Consider the following 15,940-nt stretch of genomic DNA (forward strand, 5'->3'; position numbering starts at 1 on the left):
AGTCCAAATGTAGACAGAACTTTCACTAAATTCTAGGAAATCCTTGCTAGCCTAGAGATTGCCGGACTGGGTTCAAAGTGTAACTGAAGTCTTACAGAAACGTTCAAATTAAGGATGTATTCTGAAAGTTAAGCTACATTTAATCTATAAAATATTTAATTTGTAATAGTTGATTATCCTCATATCAGTCTCCTCCTTTTTTATTTTAGTTTGATAACATGCCTAATAAGCTACTGGGTAATGATGAAGAAGCCCAGCCCAGCCTATTCTTTTGGGTAAGCACTAATAATTAAGGCCCTACTTAACTTGTGATCTTGCAGAAATTGCAGATTCTGCAATGTTAGGTTTCTATCGCAGTTTGGCAGCAGGAGCCCTGCCGTGTGCGGGGCTGACAGTGGGATCCCCAACTGCCCGAGAGCTGAGAACAGGAGCTCAAGCCCATGCTCTCACCCCAGGCCTCTGCTCTGACCGCTGAGCAGCTGCTGATAGCAGAAGATTGTGGAAAAGTAATAATGGACTTTATTTTTAGTAATAAAGTCCATTATTACGTTTCTGAGTAACAGCCGTGTTAGTCTGTATTCGCAAAAAGAAAAGGAATACTTGTGGCACCTTAGAGACTAACCAATTTATTAGAGCATAAGCTTTCGTGAGCTACAGCTCACTTCATCAGATGCATATCGTGGAAACTGCAGCAGACTTTATATATATACAGGGAATATGAACCAATACCTCCTCCCACCCCGCTGTCCTGCTGGTAATAGCTTATCTAAAGTGATCATCAGGTGGGCCATTTCCAGCACAAATCCAGGTTTTCTCACCCTCCCTCCCCCCACACAAATTCACTCTCCTGCTGGTGATAGCCCATCCAAAGTGACAACTCTTTACACAATGTGCATGACAATCAAGTTGGGCTATTTCCTGCACAAATCCAGGTTTTCTCACATCCCCCCCACCCCCATACACACACAAACTCACTCTCCTGCTGGTAATAGCTCATCCAAACTGACCACTCTTCAAGTTAAAACCCAAGTTAAACCAGAACATCGGGGGGGGGGGGGGAGTAGGAAAAAACAAGAGGAAACAGGCTACCTTGCATAATGACTTAGCCACTCCAAGTCTCTATTTAAGCCTAAATTAATAGTATCCAATTTGCAAATGAATTCCAATTCAACAGTTTCTCGCTGGAGTCTGGATTTGAAGTTTTTTTGTTTTAAGATAGCGACCTTCATGTCTGTGATTGCGTGACCAGAGAGATTGTTTATTAGCACTGTAGTGTCCAGGAAGTGGATCTCTTGTGTGGACTGGACCAGGCTGAGGTTGGTGGTGGGATGGAAATTGTTGAAATCATGGTGGAATTCCTCAAGGGCTTCTTTTCCATGGGTCCATCCCACCACCAACCTCAGCCTGTGGATCCACACAAGAGATCCACTTCCTGGACACTACAGTGCTAATAAACAATGGTCACATAAACACCACCCTATACCGGAAACCTACTGACCGCTATTCCTACCTGCATGCCTCCAGCTTTCACCCTGACCACACCACACGATCCATCGTCTACAGCCAAGCTCTGCGATACAACCGCATTTGCTCCAACCCCTCAGACAGAGACAAACACCTACAAGATCTCTGTCAAGCTTTCTTACAACTACAATACCCACCTGCAGAAGTAAAGAAACAGATTGATAGAGCCAGAAGAGTTCCCAGAAGTTACCTACTAAAGGACAGGCCTAACAAAGAAAATAACAGAACGCCACTAGCCGTCACCTTCAGCCCCCAACTAAAACCCCTCCAACGCATTATTAAGATCTGCAACCTATCCTAAAGGATGACCCAACACTCTCACAAATCTTGGGAGACAGGCCAGTCCTTGCCTACAGACAGCCCCGCAACCTGAAGCAAATACTCACCAACAACCACATACCACACAACAGAACCACTAACCCAGGAACTTATCCTTGTAACAAAGCCCGTTGCCAATTGTGCCCACATATCTATTCAGGGGACACCATCACAGGGCCTAATAACATCAGCCACACTATCAGAGGCTCGTTCACCTGCACATCCACCAATGTGATATATGCCATTATGTGCCAGCAATGCCCCTCTGCCATGTACATTGGTCAAACTGGACAGTCTCTACGTAAAAGAATAAATGGACACAAATCAGATGTCAAGAATTATAACATTCATAAACCAGTCGGAGAACACTTCAATCTCTCTGGTCACGCAATCACAGACATGAAGGTCGCTATCTTAAAACAAAAAAACTTCAAATCCAGACTCCAGCGAGAAACTGCTGAATTGGAATTCATTTGCAAATTGGATACTATTAATTTAGGCTTAAATAGAGACTTGGAGTGGCTAAGTCATTATGCAAGGTAGCCTGTTTCCTCTTGTTTTTTCCTACTCCCCCCCCCCCCCCCCAGATGTTCTGGTTTAACTTGGGTTTTAACTTGAAGAGTGGTCAGTTTGGATGAGCTATTACCAGCAGGAGAGTGAGTTTGTGTGTGTATGGGGGTGGGGGGGATGTGAGAAAACCTGGATTTGTGCAGGAAATAGCCCAACTTGATTGTCATGCACATTGTGTAAAGAGTTGTCACTTTGGATGGGCTATCACCAGCAGGAGAGTGAATTTGTGTGGGGGGAGGGAGGGTGAGAAAACCTGGATTTGTGCTGGAAATGGCCCACCTGATGATCACTTTAGATAAGCTATTACCAGCAGGACAGTGGGGTGGGAGGAGATATTGGTTCATATTCTCTGTATATATATAAAGTCTGCTGCAGTTTCCACGATATGCATCTGATGAAGTGGGCTGTAGCTCACGAAAGCTTATGCTCTAATAAATTGGTTAGTCTCTAAGGTGCCACAAGTACTCCTTTTCTTATTACGTTTCTGCAATTTTCCATGGCTTGTCCACAATTCAGCTACAATTTTTTGATAATCCCACAATTCAAGTAGGGCCTTACTAATAATACAGTACTAATTATTTCATGTGCCATGAAAAATACATGCAAGTACATTAGCTGTGTATCTAAAAAGTTCCCATTTATAAAAATCTGTGTGTGTATGCATGCTAAAATGTCTTCATAATTAGTGAGAATTTTTGACTCCATTCCCATTAATTTATTGCACTGTATTTGTTCAATAATGTCTAGTTTGCCCATTGTTGTGGTACATAGGCACACTGAATGTCAAATAAACATCTATAGTATCTCATAAATCAAGGAGACACAGGTATTGAGAATCTAACGTAAAAAGTCCTAGGATGGGGATGGAGAGAGAGGTAAATTGCTTAATTCTATGGTGGGGATTATAGTGAGAATTTCCTGTGGACCTCTGATTAGTTAACTATCCATTTGATATGGATTGTTGGCCTAAAGAAACTTGAAAATAATTACTCCTCCCTAAAATTCTGATTCACTTCTATCTGCCCTACTGGAAAGAATTAGAGGTGGAAGGTTGTCTGCTTGCTCCCCACAGATCAAAATGAAAACCCTGTTAATAGGTTGTCCAGTGTTCTTAACTTATTTCTCAAATTTCAGGTTTGAAAGATTTGAAGTACTAGCAGTATTTGCTTCCACAGTTCTGGCACAACTTGGAGCTCTTTTCATACTCAAAGAGAGGTAGGAATGTGTACTGTTTCTGTTGAGATTTACATCTGAAGTTCTAACATGAGAAGGTACTCCACTCCAGCTTGAGTAAAACTCAGACATTTTTAAAGTATTGTAAAAGAAGGATAGTCATTAGAAAAAGCTCCAGATTTCTTAAAGACAGAATCATTTGACAGCAACAGGTAATGTTATATTAGCTTATGTTGCCGATTTGTACTGATTACTATATACATGGACTACAGGAAAACTGTAAATGTGATTAAAGGAAAACTTAAATGGTCCTACTAATTGCATATTCCAGATACTCTGTTAAGGATTTAATAAGCAAGACAGTACGTCTTCTCATATAGTTTGATCACTGAGATAAATGAAGCAATGGTGAAAATACATAATTTTGTGCAATTATTTAACTTCAGTATTTTCAAGTGTTCATCTGTTAAATAGCACCATATTTATGATCTTAAAGCAATTTTATCATAGAAGTGGTAGTTTAATTTATGGGTTTGTCTATTTTTTATTTTTTTTATTTTAAGCTCCTATTTTATCAATCCATCCAAATTTTCTACATATTGATACTTGACCTACAAACAGTTAGTTCCAGGTACAAAATTTATTTTAGTCTATTTTTTGATTAATAAGTTAGTTGAGCACATCAGAGAGAAATAATAGTTTTAGTTTCAAGTGCTTAGCTTTAAAACTGTTTTTAGAAGCCATTAAAAATTATGATTTTTTTACATCTGTAAATCGCCTATAATGCCTGCACACCAACTGTGTTTTTTCTTTTAAATGCCTACAGCTGTATTAACAACCTAACAGTGCCACTGATCTTGTGAATCATTGGCACCGTGCCATGGATTGATCTTTGATAAAGAGGCAGTGTCATAGCCATGTAAGGTCTCCAGATGTAACACTGAATTTGCTTGCCTATGAGTTTACATGTTGAGAGTGTTTTCAGAACTGTTACATTCCTGTTGGCTTTAGTGGAATTGGTGGCAGCTGAGCACCTCTTTATATGGGGATGGTATTTCCAATTCAGGTTTAGTTTCTCTCCACTAAAACTTGTTTTAAACTATTGTCACCTTTTCACACATTCATTTGATGTTGAAGAGGGACCCTTTAATGGTCATAGAATCATAGAATATCAGGGTTGGAAGGGACCCCAGAAGGTCATCTAGTCCAACCCCCTGCTCAAAGCAGGACCAATTCCCAGTTAAATCATCCCAGCCAGGGCTTTGTCAAGCCTGACCTTAAAAACCTCTAAGGAAGGAGATTCTACCACCTCCCTAGGTAACGCATTCCAGTGTTTCACCACCCTCTTAGTGAAAAAGTTTTTCCTAATATCCAATCTAAACCTCCCCCACTGCAACTTGAGACCATTACTCCTCGTTCTGTCATCTGCTACCATTGAGAACAGTCTAGAGCCATCCTCTTTGGAACCCCCTTTCAGGTAGTTGAAAGCAGCTATCAAATCCCCCCTCATTCTTCTCTTCTGCAGGCTAAACAATCCCAGCTCCCTCAGCCTCTCCTCATAACTCATGTGTTCCAGTCCCCTAATCATTTTTGTTGCCCTTCGCTGGACTCTCTCCAATTTATCCACATCCTTCTTGAAGTGTGGGGCCCAAAACTGGACACAGTACTCCAGATGAGGCCTCACCAATGTCGAATAGAGGGGAACGATCACGTCCCTCGATCTGCTCGCTATGCCCCTACTTATACATCCCAAAATGCCATTGGCCTTCTTGGCAACAAGGGCACACTGCTGACTCATATCCAGCTTCTCGTCCACTGTCACCCCTAGGTCCTTTTCCGCAGAACTTCTGCCTAGCCATTCGGTCCCTAGTCTGTAGCTGTGCATTGGGTTCTTCCGTCCTAAGTGCAGGACCCTGCACTTATCCTTATTGAACCTCATCAGATTCCTTTTGGCCCAATCTTCCAATTGGTCTAGGTCCTTCTGTATCCTATCCCTCCCCTCCAGCGTATCTACCACTCCTCCCAGTTTAGTATCATCCGCAAATTTGCTGAGAGTGCAATCCACACCATCCTCCAGATCATTTATGAAGATATTGAATAAAACCGGCCCCAGGACCGACCCTTGGGGCACTCCACTTGATACCGGCTGCCAACTAGACATGGAGCCATTGATCACTACCCGTTGAGCCCGACAATTTAGCCAGCTTTCTACCCACCTTATAGTGCATTCATCCAGCCCATACTTCCTTAACTTGCTGACAAGAATACTATGGGAGACCGTGTCAAAAGCTTTGCTAAAGTCAAGAAACAATACATCCACTGCTTTCCCTTCATCCACAGAACCAGTAATCTCATCATAAAAGGCGATTAGATTAGTCAGGCATGACCTTCCCTTGGTGAATCCATGCTGGCTGTTCCTGATCACTTTCCTCTCATGCAAGTGCTTCAGGATTGATTCTTTGAGGACCTGCTCCATGATTTTTCCAGGGACTGAGGTGAGGCTGACTGGCCTGTAGTTCCCAGGATCTTCCTTCTTCCCTTTTTTAAAGATTGGCACTACATTAGCCTTTTTCCAGTCATCCGGGACTTCCCCGGTTCGCCACGAGTTTTCAAAGATAATGGCCAGTGGCTCTGCAATCACAGCCGCCAATTCCTTCAGCACTCTCGGATGCAACTCGTCCGGCCCCATGGACTTGTGCACGTCCAGCTTTTCTAAATAGTCCCTAACCGCCTCTATCTCCACAGAGGGCTGGCCATCTCTTCCGCATTTTGTGATGCCCAGCGCAGCAGTCTGGGAGCTGACCTTGTTAGTGAAAACAGAGGCAAAAAAAGCATTGGGTCTTTTTGGCAGGATTAAATTTTTAGATTTTTAGACTACCCTTAGTAGCCGGATGCCCAGCATAACCTTGAGTTTCTCCTGTGATGGCAATTGTACCTCATCTGGGACAGTATGCTCTCTTGCCTTACTTGTATATTAGTGTTTTCTAATACTTATCCCAGATTTTCTCTGCTACAGTTGAAGATTAATTCTTTGTTACTACTCATTGACTGAGGAGAATGACTGATCTATGTCTTCATTATAACATCCTTTTTATTTAGAGGGTTACTCTGTCTTCCTTGTTTGTCATTCCTCCAGTGGTAAATTATACCGTTTCAATTTGGTGCCAAGCATATTGGAATAATTACTTCATGTGTTGTCATAAAAATGGCATACTTATCCATACATCTCAATACAGCATTTGCCATTTTTGCAGCATTGTTGAAGCATTTAATTTGGCATCCTGTATCCCACTTGTTATGTTTATTTGTGAGTTTAGGTGCCCAGAAATGAAAATATATTTTAAAAACTAACTATATAAAGGAAATAATTTAATAAAAACAACTAAAATTGACAATTTATTTCTTGTAGTACAGAACGGTTTCTGGAACAACCTGAGATACACACGTAAGATTGGATTTTTATATATGAAACTATAATTTTTTGTCAGTTTACTTCTGTTTTAATTCTTTATCTAGTACGAAGTAAGAGTGACTTGGCTTATCTAGTATTAAACTGTTTTCAGTACATTGAAAAGTTATTACCATAGGGCTCGCACGCAGTTTGGAACACAGAAATATCAATCTATGGTGTGCAATTACAAATTAGTCTACATGAGCCCATAAATAGTCAGATAGTTGAAGAGCAGTTACATATTTGTTCCTTGTAACTTAGTGCTTCTATTAATTATTTTTAGGGCTGTCAATCACAGTTAACTCGCGCGATTAACTCACACGATTAACTCAAAAATTAATCACGATTAAAAAAAATTAACTGCCATTAATCGCAGTTTTAATCACACTGTTAAACAATAGAATACCAGTTGAAATGTATTCAATATTTTTGGATGTTTTTCTACATTTTCAAATATATTGATTTAAATTACAACATAGAACACAGTGTACACTGCTCACTTTATATTATTTTTTATTACAAATAATTGCACTGTAAAAATTATAAACAAAAGAAATAGTATTTTTCAGTTCACCTCATACAACTACTGTAGTGCAGTCTCTTTATCATTAAAGTGCCACTTATAAAAGTAGATTTTTTGTTTGTTACATAACTGCACTCAAACAAAACAATGCAAAACTTTAGAGCCTACAAGTCCACTCAGTCCTACTTTTTATTCAGCCAATCACTAAGACAAACGTGTTTGTTTACATTTACGGGAGATAATGCTGCCCAATTCTTATTTACAATGTCACCAGAAAGTGAGAACAGGCCTTTGCATGGGACTTTTGTAGCTGACATTGCAAGGTATTTACATGCCAGATATACTAAACACTCGTATGCCCCTTCATGCTTCGGCCACCATTCCTCAGGACATGATTTCATGCTGATGACGCTCGTTTAAAAAAAAATGCATTAATTAAATTTGTGACTGAAGTCCTTGGGCAAGAATTGAATGTCTTTGGCTCTGTTTTACCCGCATTCTGCCATATGTTTCACGTTTTAGTAGTCCCGGATGATGACTCAGCACATGTTGTTCATTTTAAGAACACTTTTGCTGAAGATTTGACAAAATGCAAAGAAGGTACCAATGTGAGATAGGTACAGCACTTGACCCAAGGTTTAAGAATCCGAAGTGCCTTCCAAAATCTGAGAGGGATGAGGTGTGGAGAATGCTTTCAGAAGCCTTAAAAGAGCAACACTCCGATGCAGAAACTACAGAATCCTAACCACCAAAAAAAAAAAATCAACCTTCTGCTGGTGGCATCTGACTCAGATGCTGAAAATGAACATGTGTCAGTGTGCACTGCTTTGGATTGTTATCAAGCAGAACCTGACATCAGCATGGATGCATGTCCTCTGGAATGGTGGGTGAAGCATGAAGGGACATATGAATCTTTAATGCATCTGGCATGTAAATATCTTGTGACACCGGCTGCAACAGTGCGATGTGAACACCTGTTCTCACTTTCAGGTGATGTGAGCAAGAAGCAAGCAGCATTATCTCCTGAAAATGTAAACAAACTTGTTTGTCTGAGTGATTGGCTGAACAAGAAATAGGACTAAGTGGATTTGTGGGCTCTGAAGTTTTACATTGGTTTATTTTTGAATGCAATTATTTTTTGTACATAATTCTACATTTGTAATTTCAACTGTCATTATAGAGATTGCACTACAGTATTTGTATTATTAGGTGAATTGAAAAATACAATTTTTTTTGGCTTTTACAGTGCAAATATTTGTAATCAAACAAATATAAAGTGGGCACTGTACACTTTGAATTCTGTGTTGTAATTGAAATCAGTATATTTGAAAATGTAGAAAACATCCAAAAATATTTAAATAAATGGTATTCTGTTATTTAACAGAGCAGTTAATTGTGATTAATTATTTTAATGGCATGATTAGTTTTTTAAATCGCTTGACAGCCCTAATTATTTTAATATTTTTATTTATTAAAATTTCTCTTTTGAGCTTGTATAGTTAATTGAGAATTGAATTAAGCCTGATCTTACCACAAATAACATTTTTCAATATTGTGTATGAATGCTGTTGGTTTTTAAATATTCAACTGGAATTTATCATCATGGAGGATGTTCAGAAGTGTTTCATTGATGGCAGTTTAACTTTGTAACATCACAGGTGGATACTGTGAAAAATGAAGATTAATCTTTTTTTCCTCTCTTTAGGGGGCGATTGTTGGTTGGTACTTTCGTGGCTCTCTTTTTCAACTTGTTTACAATGCTTTCCATTCGGAATAAGCCTTTTGCTTATGTGTCTGAAGGTATGTGTTGAATGAACTGTGACAAGAATTAAGGAAAGGCAATGAATGTTAACTGTTTTCTTCAAATATATTTTTTGTTAGATAAGAAAAACAATTGCCATGTATGTCATTTCTAATAGTTCCATATATCTAATTAAAAGGTTTTGAATTCGAGGCGGTCTCATTTGTCATGTACAAAGTCCATAGGACGCACAGAGAGTAGTACGCTGTCATCAATATGGTAAATTGAGTATAATTTCAGATGTAGCTACTACTTTGATGTATTTAAAACAGATGTAAGAAGCACTTTTTCACACAACTCTGTCAACCTGTGGAACTTGTTGCCAAGGGATGTTGTGAAGGCCAAAAGTATAACTGGGTTCAAAAAAAAATTAGATAAGTTCATGGAGGATAGGTCCATCAAAGGCTATTAGCCAAAATGGTTAGGGATGCAATCCCATGGTCTAGGTGTCCCTAAACCTCTGACTGCCAGAAGCTGGGACTGGACAGCAGGGGATGGATCACTAGATAATTGTCCTGTTCTGTTTTTTTCCCCTCTGAAGTTTCTGGCATTGGCCACTGTCAGAAGACAGGATACTGGGCTAGATGGAACATTGATCTGTCCAAGTGTGGCCTTTCTATGTTAAGAAACAGATTAGTTTCTTCTTCTGTTGTAGCTCTTTTATTCAACCAGTAAAACTTTAATGTGGATAATCTTACAAGGATACAGACAGACTTGTACAAATATTTAAAGTTTTGTTAATTAAAAACCACCTTCTTTTTACAACTTACTCCTTGGAGTTTTTACTCTTTGTATAGTAAAATCACAATCATTCTCACTAATTGAGCATTATGGAAATTTGCAAATTGAATGAATGCATAACTTTTTAAAAAGTCTGTTGCATCACAAAATAATTTGTTCTGATTAGTTGTAGTTTAAATTATTTATAGTATTTCATATGTAATGCACTAATGTAGAAAAGCAGAGTGAATTGAGCAGGGAGCCAGGAACTCCAAAATTCTAACCCTGACTTCCAAGTTGAAGCGCAACCATTCTGTACCACGTTTTCTATGTCAGTAAAGTGGGGGTGGTAATAATTACTTTATAAGGGCTTTGTGAGGATTAATTAATTGTAGTGGTCCCCTTCATAAATGTAAAGAGTTGTCAATGCTTATTACTGTTTTTAATTTGTGTTGTATATTTTGAAAGTGAACTTCTTAATCTGAGACTCATTACAGCTGTCGTCTTAGAGAAGGGATGAGATCTACATTTTTCAGGAAAATTAATTGAGTTTTGTAGACTAGCTTCAAAGTGAGAATTAGCAAAGTTCTACATTACCTTCATGATTTGCTTTTGACCAGATCCATCACAACGAGCTAGAAAGGAAAATAATTAATTTTATGTGGCAAAGAACCAGAAACCTGTGATGAATTTAAACAAAAATTTAAAAAATTATGTGATAAGACACAGTCATAGTAAATGGCTCTTCGTTATAACAAAGAGAGAGTATTCCTAGGGTCTGTGTGAGGATATAGAGGAAGCTGTAGACAAGGAGATGGTGAAATGTGCTGATAACAATCATTTAAGCTAGTGAAAACTAAGGAGGATTGTGGAAAAAATCGAGAGACTTTGTCAAATGGTGTTGGGTATCTAGGTGGAAGATGATTAACTGGGATCAAGGCAAGGTACTGAAAAACTCTAAATTTCTCTTGTGTAACTGCACCTCTTCACCCCCCTTCCCCCCTTACACTAGGGTTGCCAATTTTGGTTGGATGTATTCCTGGAAATTTAATAACATGATGTAATCTTTAATTAAAGATCAATCTTCAATTCTTGGAGACTCCAGGCCAATCCTGGAGGGTTGGCAACCCTAGAGTAAGGGGGGGTATGAGGTAAAAAGTTTGTGGACCATTGTTTTAGGTTATAACCCTGTCATCTGAGTAGGGGTCAGAGAGGAATTTTGGCCACCAAATTTGAGCATTGCTGAATTGATTAGCTGCCCTGTGTGAGGCCTTCAGCATATATTGGGTATTTGCTACTGTTGGAGGCAGTATATAGGCACTGATCTGATCCACTGTACTAATTCCTATGTGCCTGTATGCATACAACAAATGTTACTGTCTGAGCCTCAGTTAGGAAGGTGTATTAATTTTATTTATTTATTTATTTATTTATTCAATTTGTTTAGGAGAGCTGAATTAAATGGCTAAAAGGTGGTGGTTTTCCCCTCCACATCTAGTTCACATGTTGTGTTTGAGAGTGGATAATGCTGTAGCTGCCTGTATTTACAAAAATTTCCTTTCAACGTAGTCACAGGGCCAGACTGTGCTCCCTTTCCTCATGTTGGTGAGCAGCTACTTGCATGAATAGTCCCATTGATGTCAATAGGACTACTCATGTCTGCAGAAAATCACAAGTGTGTGTGTGTGTGTGGGGGGGGGGGGGGTTACAAGTAGTGTGCTCCCATAGAGAGCTCAAGTTTGTATTCACTTAGACGTTAACAAAGAAAATATTTTCTTTAAAAATAAACAGTGAAATCTGCAGTTGCACTTGAAATTAATCCAATTCAGATGTTGCATGACAAAAGGTGTCCAATCAACCACAGGCCAGAAAATGTTCTCCTTTCTCAAGTGATATTTGAAACTCACTGATCATTGTGATCTAATGTTAAGATGGATTATTCACTCATATTTTACTACTTCCTTACATTATTTTTTAAAAACACACCTTAAGATGAATTGTTGTTATGATTATAATTAGTACCTTTGTGTTTTTGTAAAGCTGCTAGTACGAGTTGGCTTCAGGAGCATGTTGCAGATCTTAGCAGAAGGTAAGGCTTCATGATATTTTTTCATAATAGCTAATACTTAAGTCAATATTAGTCATTATGTCATGCCAAGTTATTTTTTTACTGCATATAGACATAGTATAGGGCACTCTCACCAGGCACTGAGGCATAAGCTTGGTATTAAAACATTTCTGCTCTCTCTCTCTCTCTTGCTCAGCAAATCTGAGTAAAATTCCTCAAATGAGTGAAGATAATTCTATCTGCAGCAAAGCCAGTCTGAACTGCATTTCCTAGCAGCTGCTAGGGCTGCCTCACAGCTCAAAATGCTTAATTTAAACATAAGAATTTTATGGGGACGTCTCTCTTAGTCCAGCAGGAAGATGGGGGTCTCTAAAAAGACCAGGCATAGAGACAGATGCACATTGTTTCTCTCTCTGGTTTTTTCCTTTTATTTTCTTTGTGTCCCAAGCATCACAGATTTTTTTTTCCCCCCCCATTGGCTGCAGAGCCACAACAAGGTCTCTCTTCCAAGAACTGAAACATTGGTTGTCATGTTTTTTGGCTGTTAACCCTTTTAGTATGTATGTTTGGACACTGAATGCCAAATAATACAGATAATTTGCAAATAGCCTTTGCCAGATATTTAAAATGTTTATATTTTGAGCCTTACACATCCCTGTGTGTATTTTATGCTGTCAGCACTACAAATACAGTAAAAAGTTATATCTAAAAATAAGGTAATGGAGTATGTTAAACCATATTACATAACACTTTAGACATGCTGCAAACCCTACCTGTTCCCTAAAGCATTTCAGGAGTGGGATGGGCAATATGAAAGAAGGTGTAGTAGAAGGAGCAAAAAAAGCACAAGTTACTGAAATCATAAAGAGCTTGATCCTTCAATGAGCTAAACAGTCTGGTCCTGATCCTGCAGTACACGTAAGCGCATCCTGAACCTGCATGCATAGTACCTTATTGGACCAAACCCTTAATGGTGCAAGTTAGATGAGACAAGATGAAAGGGACTCTGTGTAGCAAGGAGCAGGACTGTGAAGGTCACATCTCAATGTGTGAATGTGGCAAAGAGTCAATAGTTTCTAAATTGCATAAATAAAAAGTTACAAATGTAAAGAAAAATAATGGTATCACTGTACAAGGGCCGTGGAAGAGCAACCCTAGGACTACTGTGTAGAGAATTGGAGGGGGTTAATGTCTAAAAGATTTAGATAGAGAAGACAATGAGGTTGATTTATTGTATGTCAACCCAGTATTATGGGGAACAGCATAGAAAGCAGTCTTTAAATATCTGAAAATCACATTTTCCAATCTTTTTTAAAGGGGCTTCCGGAACAAGGGTCTAGGACACACAGTCAGATCTGCTAACAAAAAGGGCATAACACTTGATTGCAGTTTAAATTTGTGGAAACATTTTCTGAAAGACTGATTACTCTAGTATACTTTACTGTAATTTTGTCTTCCGTTTTTCCTTGTGAGATTGGAAATCTTTATTTAAAACTGGGAAAGAGTTTAAATATAATTCAGATTCAAAAGATAGGAATGTTCTATGCACAAAGCACTTGATTTCAAATTGTGAGTAAGAAGAGGAGACATAAATGGCTCTAGGCCTGAAAATAATTAATCTTTGTAGCTCACAAAGAGGATCATGTAACTTCCAGCAGGAAAAAAAGGCTTTTAATCCAGTCAGCAACATCATCCTATCTACATGATCCTCAAAGTGGATCTATTGTATGTTGGAGTAGTAGGTGTAGCTTTTTAATTCTAGTTTTCCAGCACTTACCACAACAACCAGCTGACAATTGCTTTTTTCTGTTTTGTTGCAGTCTATGTGGAATCATTCCAGGGTTGAGCAGCATCTTCCTTCCACGAATGAATCCTTTTGTCTTGATTGATCTTGCTGGTGCTTTTGCGCTTTGCATTACGTATATGTTAATTGAAATTAAGTACGTATAATAATTATTGAAATAAATAAAATAAGTATTTAGGATATAATTCATGGGAAATCTCCTTTTAGGTTTGCAAGCACTGGTCATGTGGTAAGAAGTTGAAATGTCACGTGAAATTTCAGCTTCTTACCACATGAACCAAAATTGTTGAGACACATTTGTTTTTTAAAAGGCTGTGTGTTTCAGAAACACATGCTTAGTGAATTTTTGTATGTTCTCTCTCTCTTCCCCCCCCACCCCTACGCCCAATGGTGGCCATTTAAAAGAAAAGGCATATGGCTTGCAGATACCCTAGGAAACAAGCACGTCATTTAAAATTACCCTTTTTTGTTTCAGCAATTATTTTGCTGTAGATACAGCTTCTGCGATCGCTATTGCTTTGATGACTTTTGGTACCATGTATCCTATGAGTGTCTACAGTGGAAAAGTACTACTTCAGGTGAGACAGTGTCAGAAAATGTTTTAATTTTACTTTTTTTAAAATGTACATGTTTAATGATATCCACCATTAAACATGGAAATGAAAAATGTTCACAAGAAAGAAATGATACATGATTAAACTCTGAAGAAATTTGTAACGTGAGACAACTTTGTATCACAGAATCATAGCAATCACAGATGCAGCCTATAGTTTCGATTGAATTGTTGCTCTGTTGTTAAATACTATCAGCATTGTGAGTTTAGTAAACTACCCAGTCAAGTAATTACATTTAAAAGACTATACTACTATAAATTATAAAGGCAGCAGACTGTAGATCATAATAAAGCCTAATATAGCTTTAAGATTAGGACCAAATTAGCATCTGTTTGTCTTTATTATAACATTCTTTTGATTATTTTCAGACAACCCCACCACATGTGATTGGTCAGCTAGATAAACTTATTAGAGAGGTAAGTTAGCGTATAACATGATATATGAGGTTCACAGCAAAGAAGTCCAATACAAAGGCTGAACGTGCATAGTGAGAACCTACAGGTCTTTCAAGTGTTCCTCCCACAGAAGATAAATCTGACTGCAAATGAAAATTCTACACTTTCACTTTGTGTGTGTGTGTGTGTGTGTGTGTGTGTGTGTGTGTAAGAAATATAAAGCTTACAATCTAAATTAGACAGTACAGTTGATATGTCTTATAGAAAGGTTCAAATTCCTAAATTGGTACAGATCTTCTTTAAAATATATTCAATCTTTGATAAATTATCACTGAAAAGGTTTGCAACAATTTGTTTTAAGAAGGCATAAAAGAGGGAGTTTCCGTTTATATTTTAACAAAGTGAGGAATTGTAAGCATTCATGAAAGAGCCTGGGTGTCGGGGAGGAAACAGGTCTTGCTATATGAAGAAATTACACATTTGTAGATAGTTGGAATACATTGGATATAAATATGTATAGGAGTTTAGTGGCATGTTCAATAAAGTCCCTTATGAAAATTTAGTTGAAGGGAGAGTCCACAATGCAAAATGAAATATTGACAGTATCATCTACAGCTCAGCTATCTAAACCAATCTGCATTTCTAAAAGACTGGAAATGTTTTCTTTAATGATAATTTACCACATATTTGTGTTTTAAATTAGGTTTCCACTTTGGATGGTGTCTTGGAGGTTAGAAATGAGCATTTCTGGACATTGGGCTTTGGTACTTTGGTATGTTTTATGCCATATTGTCTTATTCTTTAAAAAGGAAACATCTTTAATCTCTTAGCTAAATAATTATTAAATGAGATCTCTTATTATTTTAAATGGGATTTGGAAATTCAGATGCCATAAAATATAGCTTTCCCCCTTCCTGTTAAATAAAGCTTGAGGGGATTTTTTTTTTTTTTAAAAACACTAATTGCAGCACTTTTCTGA

General features: G+C 38.1%; 1 protein-coding gene across 9 annotated transcripts in view; it reads left to right on the forward strand.

Annotated features, from left to right (window-relative positions):
- Nucleotides 1-15,940, forward strand: part of SLC30A6 (solute carrier family 30 member 6) — a 44,362-nt gene that overhangs the window by 23,472 nt on the left and 4,950 nt on the right. For 6 of the 9 annotated variants that reach the window (XM_073338332.1, XM_073338336.1, XM_073338338.1 and 3 more), the window contains 9 exons: nt 210-275; nt 3,547-3,627; nt 6,995-7,030; nt 9,265-9,359; nt 12,121-12,169; nt 13,969-14,088; nt 14,428-14,530; nt 14,935-14,982; nt 15,665-15,733. In XM_073338332.1, the coding sequence (XP_073194433.1) occupies nt 210-275; nt 3,547-3,627; nt 6,995-7,030; nt 9,265-9,359; nt 12,121-12,169; nt 13,969-14,088; nt 14,428-14,530; nt 14,935-14,982; nt 15,665-15,733 (667 nt within the window). Of the gene's footprint in view, nt 1-209; nt 276-3,546; nt 3,628-6,994; nt 7,031-9,264; nt 9,360-12,120; nt 12,170-13,968; nt 14,089-14,427; nt 14,531-14,934; nt 14,983-15,664; nt 15,734-15,940 lie in introns of those variants that run through there. The other 3 variants (XM_073338333.1, XM_073338341.1, XM_073338334.1) reach the window with 3 other exon arrangements.

This window comes from Lepidochelys kempii, chromosome 3 (genome assembly GCF_965140265.1).
Source record: "Lepidochelys kempii isolate rLepKem1 chromosome 3, rLepKem1.hap2, whole genome shotgun sequence".
In the NCBI taxonomy this organism is placed as follows: Eukaryota; Metazoa; Chordata; order Testudines; family Cheloniidae; genus Lepidochelys; species Lepidochelys kempii.